The sequence below is a fragment of the Ambystoma mexicanum genome, chromosome 12 (genome assembly GCF_040938575.1).
Source record: "Ambystoma mexicanum isolate Mex_15411 chromosome 12, UKY_AmexF1_1, whole genome shotgun sequence".
Lineage (NCBI taxonomy): Eukaryota > Metazoa > Chordata > Amphibia > Caudata > Ambystomatidae > Ambystoma > Ambystoma mexicanum.
Window position 1 is genome coordinate 404,044,385 of NC_090936.1, and position 18,860 is coordinate 404,063,244.

The window sequence follows — 18,860 nt, forward strand, 5'->3', positions numbered from 1 at the left end:
ATCCGCCCTTGAGGGGCGTATAAAATTCCGAAACGGGTCCCCGTTGATTGGAAGAAGAAATGGTGGAGCTTGATGCTCTAATTGACTGAAAAAATAAGAGTAAACTCTTTGGAAAAACGCAATATGCAGTAAAAGCTCGCGAGCTAAGCACGAGGACTCCCAACACTTGAACGTGCGGTAAAAATTTGAAGATGGCTGCCAGAGGAGGGGCTTAGGTAGAGGGCAGTCATTGGCTCGGGGCAGTATGACCCAGAGACCAGTGATTGGTTATTAGTAGAAAGACCGTTCAGAAACGAAACTGAAACTGATTTTTTCTTTACCGAGGATTCCCAGCCTGACAACGGGGAATATTCATGAGCATGTGAATCCATGCCAAACCCCATGCTGGAGAAGAACAAGTTACTTACCAACTGTAACGTTCTTTCGACTGGATGTTCCTCCCACGTATTCCTCATCTTGTGATAATTCGTTATCTCCAGCTTCGCTGCTTCGGAAAAAAAGACATCTCGGCAGAGGGCGCTGTGCTCGAGGTCGTGGCGTCGATTGTCCCTCGACGTACTCCGTGCTCTGTCGACGTCACCGATGGTATAAATAGCTCGAGCAGCGCCCGTTGCTTCAGTTCTGTTTTTTCAATGAAATATATATATATGTATATATATATATAGGAAGCACACCCAGGCGTGTCCCATGACCGATACATTCTTCGTGAGAGGAAAGTGTAAGAAACGTAAAACTGTACTGTGGGGTAGGATGGGAGCGTTGATGAGGAATACGTGGGAGGAACATCCAGTCGAAAGAACGTTACAATTGGTAAGTAACTTGTTCTTCGAATGGATTGTGTCCTCCCACGTATTCCTCATCTTGTGATAGTCTCCCATAGCAGTATCAATTTTTGGAGGCGGGAGTACTAATTTCAGTTTTCGTGGACAGAATGCAGAACTGCCTTTGCAAATAAACCCTTGTTAGAGGAGGCAGTGTCCAAACAATAATGTTTAACAAAAGTATGCATTGTTTTCCATGTTGCAGCTGCACAAATATCTGCTGCTGGGACCCCCCTCTTTAGAGCCGCAGAAGTAGCCATTCCCCTTGTAGAATGGGCACGAAGCCCATCTGGTGGTTCTTTTCCCGCTAATCTGTAGCATTCAACTATGGCTAATATGATCCAGCGGGAAATGGTCTGTTTTGTTACAGATATGCCTAATTTACGACCAGTATAACCCACAAACAGTTGGTCATCTTGTCTCAATTTAGCCATCCTTGAGATGTAAAAACTAAGAGCCCTTTTGGGATCTAATCTGTGTAATCTCTCCTCTTCTTTGCCCAGATGAGGATAAAAAGTTGGTAGTACTATTTTTTGTGACAAATGGAAGTCCGAGACTACTTTTGGCAAGAACGAAGGTTTAACTTTAAGGACTACCTTATCTTTATAAAAAATAGTATATGGTAGTTTGCATGAGAGAGTCTGAAGTTCGCTAACCCTGCGGGCTGATGATAGGGCCACAAGGAGGACAGTGTTTAGAGTCAAAAGCCTCAATGGGCATGAGTGCAGAGGCTCAAAAGGTATGTAAGTCAAGAATTTTAATACTAAATTTAAGTCCCAAGTTGGTACATTAAAAGGTACGGGAGGGTATACATTAGTAAGCCCCTTTAAGAATTGAATTATTAACGGTATTTTGAAATATGAGACCTCTTCCGAGGAGCGCTTGAAAATGGACAGCGCAGCAAGGTATCCTTTGATTGTTCCTATCTGGAGCCCCAGATTAGCTAGATGTAGTAGAAAAGAGAGCACCATTGGGGTGCCACACTGAAAAGGGTCCACATCCTTGTCTTTGCACCAGTTACTAAACCTGTTCCAGCGACATCGGTACAAAGACTTTGTTGCTGGTCTTCTGGCCGAAAGCAAGATTTCCATTACGTCATCCTGAAGATCCCAATACTTGTATCTCAAACTCTCAGAAACCATGCGTGAAGGTTGAGTGTCTTGACCTCTGGATGGAGAACCCGACCTTCCTCTTGCGAGAGAAGATCCTCTCTTTGCAGAAGACGTATTGGAGGGCAGATGGACATGTCTAGAAGGTCCGGGTACCACGTCCTCCTGGCCCAATCCGAGGCAATTAGGATCAGGGTTTTCCTGAACTTTCTCAACCTCCTGATTACTTGAGGAATCACGGGGACTGGGGGAAACGCGTACAGCAGTGGAAACTTCCACTCCACTACGAATGCGTCTCCCAGAGCTCCTCTTTGAGGAAATTCCCTTGAGCAGTACTGATCGCACTTCTGGTTGATCGCGGTGGCAAACAGATCCACTTGAGGGGTTCCCCAAAGGGCGAAGATCTCCAGAAGGACTTCCCGAGCCAGCTCCCCCTCGTGAGAGACCGTGCTCTGCCTGCTCAGAGCGTCTGCCGCCGTGTTCTTCTCTCCGGCAAGGTGAATTGCCGACAGAGAGATTCCTTCTCGTATTGCCCAGAACCAGAGCTGCATTGCTTCTATGCACAGTGGCAGTGACCCTACTCCTCCTCTTTTGTTGAGGTAGTACATGGCCACCATGTTGTCCGTCATTATCAGGACATTCTTTCCCTGTACAGAGGGCAGAAAGGCCTTCAGAGCTAGTCTGATTGCCCTCAGCTCCAAAAGGTTGATGTGTAGTTTGGGCTCCGATGGAGACCAACGACCACTGATTGTCAGATCGTAAGTGTGTGCTCCCCACCCCGTGAGTGAGGCGTCCGTCACTACCGTTATCTCCGGCCATGGTTGCCAAAAAGACTCTCCCTTGAGAATGTTGTCGTTGCAAGCCCACCATAGAAGATCCTGAGCAACTGCGCACGGGACTTGCAGAAGATCCGACATATTCCCTGAGAACTGGGACCACTGAGTTCTGAGTGCCCATTGAAGGGATCTCATTCTCAACCTGGCCTCTGGTACTAGGAAAATGCAGGATGCCATGAGGCCGAGCAACCTGAGAAAATCGAAGGCCGGTAGATGTTGGGCATTCTGAAACTTCGTTACCATCTGCTGGATGTGGAGGGCTCTCACTTCGGGAGGCGAGGCTTTTCCTGATGAAGTGTCCAAGACTGCTCCGATAAACTAGAGTTTGTGGGATGGTACATGTGGGACTTCTTGAAATTGAGGGAGAAGCCCAATTTGTGGAGGAAGTGACAGGTGATTGAAAGATGTTCCTGAGCTTGTTCTGGAGAACTTGCTCTGATCAACCAGTCGTCCAGGTAGGGATATATGTGAATACCTCCTCTCCTGAGACTTGCTGCCATAACCGCCAACAGTTTGGTGAAAACCCTCGGTGCGGAGGTCAACCCGAATGGCAGAACTCGAAACTGATAATGAGAATTGCCAATCGCGAACCTCAGGCACTTTCTGTGGTTTGGATGGATTGGCACATGAAAGTAAGCATCCTGAAGGTCCAATGATACCAACCAATCTTGGAGTTGGAGAGCCTGAAGGATCTGAGAAAGAGTTACCATCTTGAACTTGTCCTTCCTGAGGAACTTGTTCAAGTTTCTCAAGTCCAAGATGGGTCTCAGTCCTCCGTCCATTTTTGGGATGAGAAAATATGGGGAGTACCAACCCCTGTTCCTCTCCGCTACAGGTACCGGTTCTATGGCACCTTTCTCTAGCAGGGTTAAAATTTCCTGCAACAGAAGTGGATCTAGAAATTTGGCGGAGTTGGCTCCCGGTGGATGATTCTGAGGGCTTTTTAGAAAGGGGAGACAGTAACCTTGGGCTACTGTTTCCAGTGCCCAAGTATCTGAGGTAATGCCCCGCCATTCCTTCAGATGTTGAGATCCTGCCTCCCCACTGGTGTTTTGTGTAATAAGGTCTCAGAGGGATTTGGAGGCGGCTGCAGGAGTGGCTGAGGGTACAGATGCCGCTCTTGAGGCTGATTTTGCACCTCTTCCTCGTGTTCCACGAGGGAAGTTTCTTTTTCCCCTTTGAGAAGCCTGTCCTCTTCCTCTACCAAAAGAGGAGTAGTATCGAAAAGAACGACCCCTCCAGGAAGATGAGCCGGAATAGGGTTTTAGAGGCTGGCGCAAAGAGGCGCTAAGTGATTTAGCTGCCGCTTTCGAGGTCTGAAGTTTTTCTAGGCTTTCATCAGCCTTTCTGCCAAAGAGCCTCGAGCCATCAAAGGGCATGTTGAGAAGTCTAGCTTGCACGTCCGGTGCAAACCCCGACTTCCTCAACCACGCAAATCTGCATAGCACAACGCTTGCAGCCATGGATCTGCTGATACTATCAGCAGTATCCAGTCCAGACTGGAGACATTCCCCCATTGCCTCCTTCCCGTCTTTGACTATATTCAGGAAGCCTTCCCTTTCCTCGCCTTCCGGAATATGATCAGCCGCCGCCGAAATACAGTCCCACAGGGTATGGGTAAACCTGGCTAGGGTACAGGTGACATTTGCCGACTTAAGTGCCATACTGCCTGATGTGAAAACTTTACGTGCCCAGGCATCAATTTTTTTATCCTCTCTATCTGGAGGGATAGTTGGATAAGCAGTTTGTTTTGAAGTAGATGCTGCCTGAATGACTAAACTCTATGGAGTCGGATGTTTATTCAAATATTCAGGATCCGTTCCAGCCGGTCTATATTTTCTTGGAAAAGTGCTATCTGCAGCAGCAATAGTTTCTGGCTTCTCCCAGTTTTTCTCCACAGTCCTTTGGAGGGCTCTGTGGAAAGGGAGAACAGGATCTTTCTGAGGTCCCTTGACGATTATATCCGTCATGTCATCTTGTTCAAAAATGGGTGAAGTATTACCCCAACCCATATATTCAACTACCCTCGTCATAAGACCCCTGTACCCAGCATCTGCATGCTCTGCAGGATCAGGTTTGGCGAACTCTAATTCTGGGGATGTATCAACTCCACTGGCAGAATGTAGAGTATCACTCAGGTCTCTCTTTCTAGATTCCTGGTCAATAAGTTCCTCAGGAACCTGTCTTGTACCATAAGAAACTCCCAAAGGAGTAACCTTGTCTTCTTCTGAAGCAGACTCTTCATAGATTGCTGACATAGATTTGAAAAAGTCTGACCTGGGCAAAGGAGTGAACCTCCTTTCTTCCTCTTCCATCTGCTTCGAAGGAATTGGCAAATCCCTTGAAGATTTCGAAGGTGTCTTCGAAGATGAATTCGATAATGGCGTCGATGATGCATTTGGCTTTAGCGTCGAAATTATCGATGTCGAGGGCGTCGACGAAGTTGTGAAGTCTTCGACGACTTGTGTTTCTTGCATGGCACTAGAGAGGTGCTCGACTCTCGAAGAGTCTTTGACGGTTTTACGTCGACTCAAGGTTTTTTGGATTCCTCAACGCTACCGGTCTTAGCCATGGTAGCCTTGGACTTCCCTTTGTCGTCCAATGGAGTGACTTTAAGGGTATGGCTTTTTCGAGGGTCTTTCGAGGGGGTCCGGGCTGCATTCTCGAAAACCTCCATCTTTTTGTGGAATTCTTCCCACTTACTGTGAGAATCCGATTTAGTCGGACAATGAATTTCTTCGGTCGACTCTGAAGAAGATGATGATGATGAGGGAGATCTATGTCTCTTCTCTTAATTTTTTTCGATGACGACGAAGAGTGTCTCGATCTACTCCTACATCGAGATCTCTTCGAGTGCCTATGGCGATCCGATTCCTTAGAATTAGTCGCTTTCTTGTGTCTTTTTGATGAAACCTTTTTTGAGGCCTCCCTCCCCACCGACAGTTTACCTCTCCTCTCAAGAAGAGCTTTTTTGGTCATAGATTGGCAGGACCCGCAGTCGTCGGTTCGGTGACTGGAACCGAGACACCAGAGACAAATCCGGTGAGGATCGGTGATCGACATCTAAGATCCACAATCTGCACACTTCTTAAACCCAGTTCTGGGTGTCGAAGATGACAACATTTTCTTCACAGAAAATAGAAGCGCACCGTTCGCGATAGCAAAGCGATCGGAAAAACGGAACTGAAGCAATGGGCGCGGCTCGAGCTATTTATACCATCGGTGATGTCGACAGAGTACGGAGTACATCGAGGGCCAATCGACGCCACGACCTCGAGCACAGCGCCCTCTGCCGAGAATTTTTTTTCCAAAGGAGATAACGAATTATCACAAGATGAGGAATACGTGGGAGGACACAATCCATTCGAAATACAGATTTAGAACTGGAGCATTGAAAATGAAATGATGCAATCACGGCACTCAGTCTACGGTCCTAAAAACAATTCTCCTTTTGTAGTTGCTTTTTTGGTTTACTGGCTACATTTTATAAGTTAACGGCATGTTTGGATATTTTGTTAAATGAGAATCTAAACTTTCTCTAGACAAGAGCAACACCAAAGTTCTTCTACAATAAACAATGAACAATGTTGCATTCTGCCATTAGAGATGCCTGGGGGGTGAATAGCCTCAGTTGTAAGCAGCCATGTTAAAACCACAGTATGCAGAGCAAAGACAGCAGGTATTCACCACACCCAGTTAAAGTGTTTAGGGGGAAAGGGGATATGTAGTGGGACTAGGTTGGCTATGGAGTGGTACAGAAATATTCAAGTCAGAACTAACAAACCTGCATGACTTCTTTGTTCTGCAAGCGTGTAAATTTCCTGAAGCTGTTTCTTCTGGTCAGCGCTCAGTGGCGCTGTCAGCAAGTGGTACCAAGCTGCATCCCGACTCTGGACAGCTAGTGAAAGACCAAGATCCAAAAAGAAAAGGTTATGACTTAAACCATTGATGAACAATGAATTAACTGTATGTGCAGTTCTCCAGTGTTAGCATGTTTTACATATTTGCAAGCTGTTAATCCCAGTGGTAAAACTGGGAATCATCTGTATAAATAGAATTAACTTCGAACCCATCAACCTCATTTTAGTCCCTTCCGTTTGGATAAATGAGGAGGAGGGGCTTATGCTTCATCCACGGGAGCCATTTTCAGATTGGAACTAAGAATTTGCGGTACATGCAAGCATATAGATGCAACCACACAGAGTTGGTGGACGAGTCACATGTATATAGCTGAAGGATATCAGTGCTGTAGTACTAGAGTAAATCCAAGCAACAAATTATTTTCCAGCCTTGATTCTTCTCCAGCCTTGAATCGGTCAGTTTCACATGCTTTGACTATAAGACAGAGCAGTCCAAACATAAAGGAAAGGTGGAAGAAGCTGGAACCACCTTATGAGGAGGTGCAGAGGAATGCTTGCTCAACCAACGCCTGCTCTTTAATCCAAATCAATGAAATAATGCTTAGTGAATGTATGTAGCATTCCCCAGTTTGCAGCTTCACACATTTCCTTGAGAGACAACCCTGCATGGATTGCAACTGTTGCAGCTTTAACGAGAGTAGTGATTGGTCCATAGTTAACTGCCTGGCAAATTTGCCATGAGAAAATCCAATGTGAAAATGCCTGCCCTTTTGAAGAATGGCCAAAAGCGGCAAATAGCTTGCGTGAGAAGTGCAAGTCTTTTGTTCTGTTTAATTAGTACATGGACACTCATCTAGCGTCCAAAAAAAGCAATATCTGCTCTGCCACAGAGGTGTTATTACCAAATAGCATATGTAATTTAAACAATGCCACTGATGTGACTAGAAGCTGTGGCGCACAATAAAAAAATATTTAAATTTATGAATTTGGATTCAACTTTGAGAAGACAGCCAACCCGTCTCACACCACCCCTTAATTTACATCCCGTGTCGCAATGGACCATGAACCAGGCCGGTGTGTAATAATGAAATATTTATTTATTTTAATTATGAATAAAAATCAAACACATTCAATATAGGGCAGCAACCACCAGGGTGGTGGTAATTACACAATAAAATGATAGAATACACTTAGTTTAACCTTCTAACATAAGATATACAATGGACAATTTAAAGAAAGCAAGATTACTTTTGAGTAGAATTTTCAGATAGCACCACAGTTAGGCGTTCCCCACTGCAACACTCCTTCAAACCCCTGTTAACCAAATTTTGTGTGGGCGGAGAGGAGTAGCAAGGAGTCAGGTATACTAGGCAAAAATTGTAATGAAAATCCGACCTCCCATCCCTGAATGGCAGGCAAAATCGGATTAAACTCCCTTGAAAAATGAGCAAAATAGCCCTCGGAATTACTAAACAGTTGTTTTACATGTGCAGTTGAATGAATAAGGCAAGAATGTGTGTGGCTGTACTAACGAGGCAAGAAAACTCACAAGCTACAAGGCAATGTACTAACAACGGGCATACAGTTAGAAAATTGACTTTGGAAAGGAAAAAGCAATGCAGCAGGAATCACACGTGGCGAAATTTCAATTGCTTCACTTCACGGGTTTAAAATTTTAAAAAAACGGCTTGGAAAATGAGCTACACAGAAATAATCGGAAATCGGCTTTGATGCTAAGATACAAAGGCACATAACAGGTATGATATGAAAGTGAAAGGGCGACTCTGGATGGGTGACAGTGTGGGATTCTTTTAAGGAAGAGAAAACTTGGATTTCATAATGAAAGCAGTTACACTGGCAAAATCGGTTTTGAAAGGAAAATTACAAGTTCTACTGAGACTATATTTGAGTGGCTTGATTATCAATGAACAACACTGCCAAGAACACTGCCCACGAATAGGTTAATTTGCAATTTTAACCCATTCACGCCGTGTGCCTCTTTATATGGGAATTAATTTATTCCAAATGGTACTAAGGACTCATATAGCGGACTGGAATGATTTGGAAAGAATGGCCCTAACACATGGAGAGTAACACGGTTTTTCTATGGGACTGGACATAATACCAGGTAACAAAGCAAGGGATGCAGCTTTTTGGTTACTGAGGAAGGGAAATACTTACGACAAGAACTTGAATGGAATAGTTTGCACAGCCAGCTGGGCTTTGGACATCGGGACTCGGGTCTGGTCGCAGCACAGCGGCGGCTCTCCTCTAAGGATTCAGCAAGGCAACCAGAGTCTGGTCTCGGTGGACAGCAGGGTGCATCAACTCGGCAAAGCAGGTCTGGTCACTGGATAATCTCAAAAGGGTTCAACCTTTCCCACTTTTTCCCTGAATTATTGGGATTTTGTAGGGTTTAATTCTGAATAAGAGGTTCAGCCTGGGCAAGAGGTTCTCCTTGGATCTGCTATCAGCTACCCCTGGCCTGGCACTGGAATAAGGAATAAGGAATCTTGCAGGGTGAATGTGGAATGTCTGGATCTCTGGATTTTGATTTATGAATGCTGGATTTTCTAAGCTAGACATACCTCTAAATCGGATAGGTCAGCCTGTAACTGTCGCCGCCTCCTTGTAAGCAGATTTGGCTGAAAGAAGTGACTCAGTTTTAGTGTGTGTGTTTTTATGAAGTGCATTGTTATGCCATAGTTACTTTTACCAAAATCAGTTATGACACAAAACCCCTATATTTACAATTCTTATCTTCCTGAAAGTTAGATAGGCAGACTCCATAGTTTACAAGGAATATGCTGTCCTAAATACCAAGTCGGTGCAATGCTCTTTAGTCATTCTGCCAGCCATTTCCCACGGAAAACATTTCATCTAAAATTCTCCAATTGTCTACATATATACATATCATCACTGGGCATATTTCCATTAAGTTCCATTAAGTTTTAATGGCGCAAAATGACATTTAAAATGGTCATACTTTCACATTACTGTTTCTTTAGATTACTGAAATAAATGTCATGATATGAGCAGTCTTTGAAATCAAATGGGCTGGCTTTGTTTCCAAACATGGGCAGTCTTTCCAACCCCCCAGGCAAATGCCCTTCCCTGATCAACTTGCACATGGGGTTGCTAGGACTCCTCTTTGATCCTGGGCAGTTTGAAGCTGAGGTGGTGTGTCAGAGGATTTCACACTTTAGTGACAGGGATGTCCATTGTCCTGTGTTGCAGCAATGCCACTAAGTCTGACAAAGTTGCCACTTCCCACACCTCTGGGCCATTCATGTGGTAAAGGAACTCCCTTCCTCATGGGGCTGGTACATTTAGAAGTGCCTGCCTTGCAAGAACAGGTTTGGCAGCAATTTCAGGGACTAGCCATGATGTTGAATTTCTTTTTGTGGGGAAAAATACAGTACACAGAGTACAATTTACTTATAATTTGGCAGCTTTTCTTTCCAACATATATAGTTTTGTTTCAGGGCATGTGATAATATTATTTCCATTGAGCTTGTACATTATCCACTTACTGCTTTGCAAAGCAGTGCAACAAAGGTTAATTTTTACTTTCCCTGGCCCTTTAAAAATGCGATTTTCCTCGCAACTTTATTCTGAACATTTCCATAGCTCTGGTCAATTTCTAACACACAGGAATATGTTCAAAAACAAGGGTTCTTTGACACTGACATAAGCAAAGGGAGAGAGCAAGCTTCTTGTGGGGAATTTTGCCTGCGTTACTTTCTTGCAAGAGTAAACACTTGCCGTACGGCCTGAAACAAATTTCTTTGCTCTTTCACAGTTTTTACTTGACACACATGCCCATTCAGTGAAGAATGCCCTCCTTTGCTGGTGTACAATCTGAAGATAGATGGGCATGGATGTGCCTTACTGCAACCAAGCTGTGTAATGTTGAAAAGATGGAAATATCATCAGTGCGCAGTCATTTTAACACTGAACATTTTCTCTTTCAGTTAGAAGTCTTGAGCTTGCGGCATAGCAGCGCTGCACCAGGCTGCTTTTGAACTCTTCTTTTTAGTGCACATGAAGAAAATAACTGCAGCCATTCTCTGGGTGTCCTATGTTTCATCTCGCCCCATTTATGCTCGGCAGAGACAGCGCAGACATTCTTTTTGGTAATAACTAAAAATGTAGTTTTGATGCAAGGGAATAAGTGCTCAGCAGAGCCAGTGCAGCCATTCTTCTTGTAACTGCTGAAAATGCAGTTTGGTGGTACAGGGGAGTTCTGCTGGGCTGGTAAATGTGCCCCACATTCTATAAGAATTTGGTGTACAGTACCTGCATTGAATGAAAGATCTGCCTTGCTGAGGTAACGGCAACAATGAAGTAGACTTCCACGACACCCAAACACGGATGACTGTTTTAAAAAACTCCTAAGGACTACATCCACCATAAGCAATGAAGATGGAATCCTAACACAAGGTTTAGCCAAAGACGAACTGGAAAATATCAATCAGAAAAAGAAGAAACTGATACAAACCGAAATGCACGGCAAATTTATGCTGGAGTACCACAAGGCAGGGATAATCCCTGAAGGGCTCCAGGTAAAAAATATTCCCTGTGTATTCACAGACAACCCTAAATTTAGAAAAAATGTCAGTGAGGATGGAAACAAATGTAGCCATGACTGGCTCATTCTGGTTATTGACACAGCGGACGAAGAATGCAAAAAACAAGGGGTTGAACTTCTAGAATTATAAAAGAAATTTCAAGATGATGCCACTATACAAGACGCAAAGGCCAAACTTGAAAAACTAGAACCCAAGATTGATAAATTCAAAGCAGTAACGATGGAAAGAAAAGCCCAAAAATGTAAAAAAGATCTTCAAAACTATGCCAAGGGCAAGACCTATCCATATCTTCGTGATAACTATTATACCGAAATACAACAAGGAAACTACAACAGAAGAAATCGAGGAGTTCCTTTCTCAGGTACTTACTCAAGCAGTAGTAGCAGCACATCTGAAGGCCTGGGAAACCAACAACACCACCACCACCTTTTTTTCAACGAGGCATGCAACGAGGACGTCCAAAGAGAAGACCAACATCACAGGGACAACAGATCCGGACCCGGCAGTGGTATTACAACCAAGGACAACAGAGAGGATTCCAATCTTCAACCTATCCAACCACGTAACTACTCCAGCAGAACAAAAGCTTCTTGAGAAAGGGCTATCTTTTGTACCTGCAGCAAAGGCCCAAGCCTTCAACACGGAAGTTGAACTAAAATGTTTCTTCCAGAACATTCGCCTGAAATACTTTTCTGAAGTATTTCTACCCGAACACTCACAATCCGGCTCCCAGCGTCCAGAAAAGTTGAATGACAACACAACTGGATTCAAAGTAAAAATCAACATTTATGCCCCCTCCTCACACCATTCCTTGCAAATTTGAGACCTATGAAAAAACTGTAACCCTCTCGATCCAAAAGGGTTGGTCGCAGAGACATTTTTATCCAGACAATTTACCCACAGACGAAAGGATTGCTCTTACTTTGCTGAAAGATAACCACAGCATCACGATCAAACCTGCAGATAAAGGGGGCGGTATCGTCATCCTCAATACTACAGACTACGACAAAGAATGCCTACGCCTGTTAAGCGACGCTAGACTTTGTAGATCATACTGAATCCTGACATATTCTCTGTCTGTTTACCCCAACAGACTACATAGGATACTTCTCTCACAAGAATATTTCATCCTGATGAAGGCCTACACTACCAGAGCTTATCAAGCTTATCTTTAAAATGCCGAAACACTGTCATGTTGTCATGTTGACTTGTCGTTTATGTTGTTGTTCGACTCTAGATTGTTTGCACACTACTGTGCTGAATAACTGATTATTACCTCACTAAGTTCTCCATTTTCCTTCCCAAGGAACCTGTAGAGAATGTATAAGCAAAAGAATTTGGTTTCTGAAATATGTGTCATTTGATTTGTTTAACTCAGGTACTACACCATGTATGTTTTAATGTTAAATATCCTATGTCTTACACATTCAAGTGTATTTTGACACTTACTGCACACAAATTGAATCCGAACTGCAGTATACAGACTTTCTCATGAATCTGTGTCCACTGAGTCATGTTGTAACAAACCCAGGATTCAGTGCCTCTATTTCAGCAGTTAGACCTCCAGGACCTTGCTCAATTGTGTTATTTATATAAGTGAACTTACCTAGGCAGAGTAAGGCATTAACCAGGCGCCCTGTCCAATACATGGCCTAAAGAAGGCCAGTGTCAGTGCTTTGACCACTCGACCGGTGGAAACAACCAGTCTCAACCCCAGCTCGAGGACACATGCCTGTCGAGCCTTCAGAAGTGTCCATGGACCACCCCCTGGAATTACCAGCTCTCTTCTGCTGTACCGTACTGCACCCATCACTGTTCAGAGTGCATCCTTGGCGCTTGGAAGATCTTCCAGTTGTGCTACAACATGACTGCTCCTGCGTTTTAAGCCTTCTAGTCTCAACAGAAGCCGCGCAGGTCCTGCTCCTTCGTACGCCAATGGAAGATTGCCTGTCACCGTCCGACCATGGCGACTCCCATGCAGCCAGTCTTGTATGGTCCCTGGGGATCTCCTGTGACTGCCTGCTCTGGAGTCTTCTTCCTTTGCGGCCAGGGTGAGCAGCTGGCCAGTCTCTGGAACTGTAATACAGGTAGCGCCATGGACCGAAACTAAATCCTGTGCTTGAAAACAGCCTCTGCACTCACAACCCCTGGGTTTCCCTCGACAGGACCAGTCACAGAAGTGCATAGTCCCAAGGATTCCAGAACCCCTGAAGTGGTCCTTGGGAAAATAGGTTGTGTGACAATACTTACCTGAAGGTTTTAATGCTTAGTGTGTATTTTAAAGGCCTTATAAATCATTGCACATTTTTGTACTTCCCGGTCTAATTGGAATTGCTGGAGTGCTCTGTGTGTGTCTGACTGCAGTCTTAGACCCACTTACACACATCCTGAGTCTAAGCCTTGCTGCTCCCGCTACCTACCCTGATAAGTGTTGGCTATACTTCAGTGTCTTTCCTGTTCACTATAATAAGTTGGCCCCTCAAATCCACCCCCAGAGTGATTTTCAGAAAGTGATCTTAACATCACGGTTTGATGGTGAGAGAGACAGAGGTGGTAGATTGCAGAGTTGGAACCAGACCCCATTGGCCAAAGTGGGATTGGAAATAGACTGCAGGCAAAGCTGCAAGAGCCAAGAAGATGAAGCCATTGATGTACTGGATAGTCCAAGGACCCCAAGGATGTGACCCAAGCTGATGGAAGAGGTGAAGGAGGTCCAGGAGTTGTTGGCACATAAGTCTGTTTTGAGGCCAAGTTTTAAAGTTGGTCATGGCACAAGTTTTTGCTGCAGTGCCATGGAATGGGTGTGAAAAAAAACACCTGGTGGAGTTAGAAGTCCCCTTCAAGGCAACCCAAAAGCAGCGGATGTGACAAAAGTGACCCTTTAGAACTGGCCACAGGATGCTCTAGGTAAAATAAAGGGATACGAGACAGAATTCAGGATGGCCCAGTGATCAGGAGCAGCATCAGAGGTCGGAGTCAGGCGGTTCCATGAAGAAGCAGTAATACGGCAGAACGGGCACCCTCTTGCGAGCCAGTTGAAGAAAATACTCCAGGAGCTCAACATGCTGCACACAAAGTTGGATTATGGGGCGGGGGGTAGGCTAAGAGCCTAAAACAAGATCTCCCTGGATGGGAAAATTCAGAGCTCCACCTTAAGGATTTGGAGGCAGCAGCTAGAGGCTTCCAGCAAGATTCTTCATAACAGTATTTTCATCTTCGGCTAAGTAATGGCCCTGCTCAGATATAAAGAGTGCACTGGGAACTACCACTGCACCGGTCAAGATTTTGGAAGCCACCCAATCAGGATCACTTCACATGAAATGTTAGTATAATAGTTTTGACAACGGAGCCCACAAAACCAGACGATACAGTTTCAAGGTGATCCTCAAAGTTACATTGCAAATTCCTAAGGTCTCCACAAAGAACAACCCCAGATCCCTGCCCCAAGGATCAGTTAATTCTGCCAACTGCCCTCTAGAAGAAGCAGCCAAGAGAACAAGTGTTTCTTCATCAACTATGTATGATGCAGCACAAATGCTTCAAACACTATAAAGAAGTTTAGCAAGTGGTTGCAACATGTAAGCAAAACTTGACTAAGTCTATTTATTATTTACACAACCCCAATCAGGTGATTGCAAAAAAAAGGAGGCTGAGGTCCCCTGCTGTAATCAGGTTTATGAGCACTCACAGTTGGCGAGGCATAAATGTCATGCCAAACTCAGGGGGATATTTGCTATAAGCTCACTTCACTTTATACAGCTTTAGGCTTCCCGGGAGCACACACGCCTACATACTTCACTAATGGTGGAAGAACAGATTTGTTTTTTATGCTGCAAAGTTAATGCATTTATTACTGATTGTGGGGTTTAATGGTGACAAAAGAATCAAAGTTGCCACACGTTCAGAAGAAGCATATAATTTTCACTTGCATGTGACAATTGGAAAAGGTTCTTTATATTTTTATTTAGTACCACTGTTCACAAGTCAATACAGTTATGGTGTAATCACTTCTTATATTCTGAACAAAGCTTCCATGTGGTGTTGGCAGAGATGGGCTCTACCAAGACAAGATTCCATTGCAACCCTTTGCGTCACTTAGATGGAGGAAAAATTAAGTTGTTTACATTACAAGGTTCGAAACCGCTGGGAGCTATTTAGCTCGTGGATAAGGCCTACTAGTGCCTGGTTAGCTTGATAACAGCTACCAAGTGCTACATTTGGTGCCCAAAGCCAAATGGTGCAAAACAAATATACCTATCTGACATTAACTCTGGAAATGTGCATACAAAGCTACATTAGTAAACCTCTAGAAGACATGTAAAGAATGAATGACCATGTATACTGGACACAAAGTTATAGTTGTTTCTCATATGTGTAAGGAAGGCATGGTATCAACAATGAAGACAGACACAAGTGATCACAGTTCAAGGGTGTTTATTGAACTTCAAATGGGTTGGTTGAATGCCTATCTAATCCTAAATCTAAAGATGGGCACAAGCTACGACCATCAATTAATAATAACGCAGCACTAGTCGAGTCTTTGTCAAAATAAAAGGGCCTATACTAATCAACCAATTGCCAATCCTTACTTCTAAATACAAAAGGGTGTGGGACAATGGTGTATGCAAAAGAAAAGTGTTCAAGGAATAGTATGTCAGGATGGTTTAGCAGTTGAGTTGGCTTCCCTTCCCCACGTTTTCAGCACGGGGCAAGGCGGCACGTTCGAGCTTCGCACACACTCTGGCTTCTCAGCTACCAGGACACAGTTCAAAGCATCGACACCAGGGCCTTCTGTCAAAGAATCTTTTGTAATAACCGTCTCTTACTGCAGATGGTCTGACATAACAAAACAAATCTCAAAGTTCCATTCCTATCAAGATTTTCACATGCACAAGTTCTCGCTTTCAATGTTCCTCTTGGGTCTCCCTTCTTCCGGCGGAGAACCCCTTTTTACCACTATGTTCACACTTGGTCAACCTTGTTCGAGCTCAGACCATGGGATCTCCCTCCGTCGGACTTGGATACTCTTAGTATCAAAATTGAAGACTTTCGAATGTGCGATGCGTTTCGCTTAAACCGTCGCAGGACAACTTCGATTAACTTCACACAATTGCTTTCATCAATCTTCTAGTTTCATTTCTCTTGGCGGGATACCTTACAGAGACCTTTGATGGAGCACATTCATACTGCTGGATCACTCTTTCAATGGCATTGTATCATGCTTTCTCAAGTTCAAACATTCATCAGCAGTTTAGCTTTACTTGCGTCTTTCATCAAACGCATTTAACAATGTTCGTTCCTGCGCTCATTATACAATGTTGCCGCTTGCAACCTTGATTTCAACTGAGACCGGTCTTACATCAGTCTCTCCAACTCACCGCTGTGTTGATCTCTGTGTTGCTTCTTTTTTCTTGGAGCCAAGGACTATATCACAGCGACTGCTGCTCCTCCTCGCCTTGGTCAGTTACGCGGGAGGGCCCTTGGTATCTTTGACACACAATGCAGGATTCTTCAGCCTGGTTTCCTGGCCTTACGCTTTCTGCTTTGAAGGTTTCTTGAAAGTAACAGTATCTTGCCGAAAAGGTCAAGTGTATTTTCCTTCTTACTAACCCTTCTGGGTTTGCCGTCTTTCTCCACTCATTCAGCTGCCGACTCGAAACTGCTGTTCCTTCATGTGCTTTGCCTCGCTCAGAGTGTGCCCTCATGCTCTGCCTTTTATCCGTGTGGGGAAGTTTAATGGAAGTCAGGTGTGAGTGATTGTCAGTAATTGCCTGACTTCGCCTGACCATATTAGCGGGACATGTCAGGTACACTGCTCGGCTATGAATCTATTTTCTCCCAGACCGGGCTGTCTGTGTGGAAGTGTTTGTGAAGGAAAAGGGGAGGAGGGGTAAAGGTCCCACGTATTTGACCTGGTAGGATGGGGAAAAGGTGTTACAGGGGGGAGGAATACTGCATCTCGCCATCCGGTGTCCCACTCCCACCGCCGGATGATCCCTCACCCAGGTGATCGTCCCGCACTGATCCACTGCCATGGTCTGGATCTAAAGGCGATGGCCGTGCCCCGGCCATCTGAGAGAGCGATCCCGGGGACTAGCGGGTGAGACACCTTCGAGTGTCTCACATATGGAAGTTAGACTTATTGCACGCTGTATATGTCACATCAAAGAAACAAAGGTGTCAGCAGAGAAAAATGTGGCAGTAATAAGTGTAATTTGATGTAGTAGCAGAGATAGGCAAAGACTAAAGGAGAGGTAGCAGCAAGATTGACTGACAAAACAGAAATGTAAAAGAAATTAAAGCAGTTTAAAGAGAATGTCACTAAAGATGGCCGCCAATACTAGATAGACGTGTCAGCAGCGCGCCTGTGCCCGCCGTAAAATCACAGCGGTTCCACCATGCCCAGAGCTGCGATAAGCCACATAGGTGGTGGTACAGGGGACAGAGGACCTATGGTCATGAGTGCAAGGACTGGGGGCAACCAGAGGCGCAGGATTGCAGTACACCTGCAGCTGGCGTGGGAAGTGAGGAGTCGCAACGACGGCCTGCGGGCGAAGAGGCAGGCAGAGGAACAGGAGAGCAGCAAGTACAGGGACCTCTCCCCCGCTCCTGAGCAAATGCAGCGGGGAAAGAACCGAGGCAGAGAAGTCGGGGGACTTTTTTCTGCTCCTGGACATTAAGAGCAAGTAAGGAACAAAGGCAGTGAGGACCCAGCAGGGATCGGTGGACCCTCCCCCAGCTCCCCTGGATCGTCCAGGGTGGGGGAGTGAAGGGGGAGCGAGTGGGCCAGGGAAGGGGGGGGACATCCCGAGTTGGGGGGCAGGATGGAGGAAGGGGGCGGTGGCTTGGGGTTCAGGGCCAGGGGAAGCAGGGAGGAGATCAAACAGAGGGTTGGGGGAAGGGAAACACAAAGGGCTGTAATCGAAAGGAGTGGGGGAAGGGGTGGCGGGGGAGGAGGCGTGGGCAGAAAGATAACAGATCACACAGAAAGAGGGAAAGGCGATCCTGAGAGGGTTATCCATTCAAATGGTCAACACATAATGTGAGAGGGCTTAATACCCCATAGAGGAACACATTGGAACAGTGTACCAGGTAAACAGGTCTGGTTGTCCTGGGGATTCAGGAGACTCAACTCCTGAAGAAGGACCAGGCGAGACTCAAACTGCAGGGTTTCTCTAGAATTGTTCATGCCTCCAGTCCAGCCAAGACACGCAGGGTGGCACTGGCTTTTCGGAATGAGATAGACCTCAAAGTAAAGGACACAAAGGCAGATGAAGGGGGTAGATACGTAATAGTACTAGGAGAACATATGGGAGTAACATATATGCTGGCCTCTGTGTACGCGCCTAACTCAGGGCAGGAGGTATTCTTGAGGGAATTTCTAGCCATAATTGAGGGGTTCACAAAGGGTAACTTAATTTTATGGGTGACTTTAATCTTGCCTTGTCACGGAACTTGGATAGCACCTCGGGAGGGACTTTGCAATGGGGGGGATGGAGGTGGGGGGGATAAATCCAAAGGATAAATTCGAAGCCCTGGGACTGCGGGATGTCTGGAGGGGGGCGAGGGGAGAAAGGTTACACATTCCTGTCCAGTGTGCATGGCACACAATCCCGCATTGACTATATATGGGTGTCGGCTC

The 18,860-nt window shown here is 45.2% G+C and overlaps 1 protein-coding gene across 2 annotated transcripts in view; it reads right to left on the minus strand.

The window, feature by feature from the left end:
* IPO8 (importin 8) overlaps window positions 1-18,860 on the minus strand; it is a 2,228,954-nt gene that overhangs the window by 47,011 nt on the left and 2,163,083 nt on the right. For both annotated transcript variants that reach the window (XM_069628533.1, XM_069628532.1), the window contains one exon: window positions 6,551-6,664. In XM_069628533.1, coding sequence (XP_069484634.1) covers window positions 6,551-6,664 — 114 coding nt within the window. The remainder of the gene's footprint in view (window positions 1-6,550; window positions 6,665-18,860) is intronic.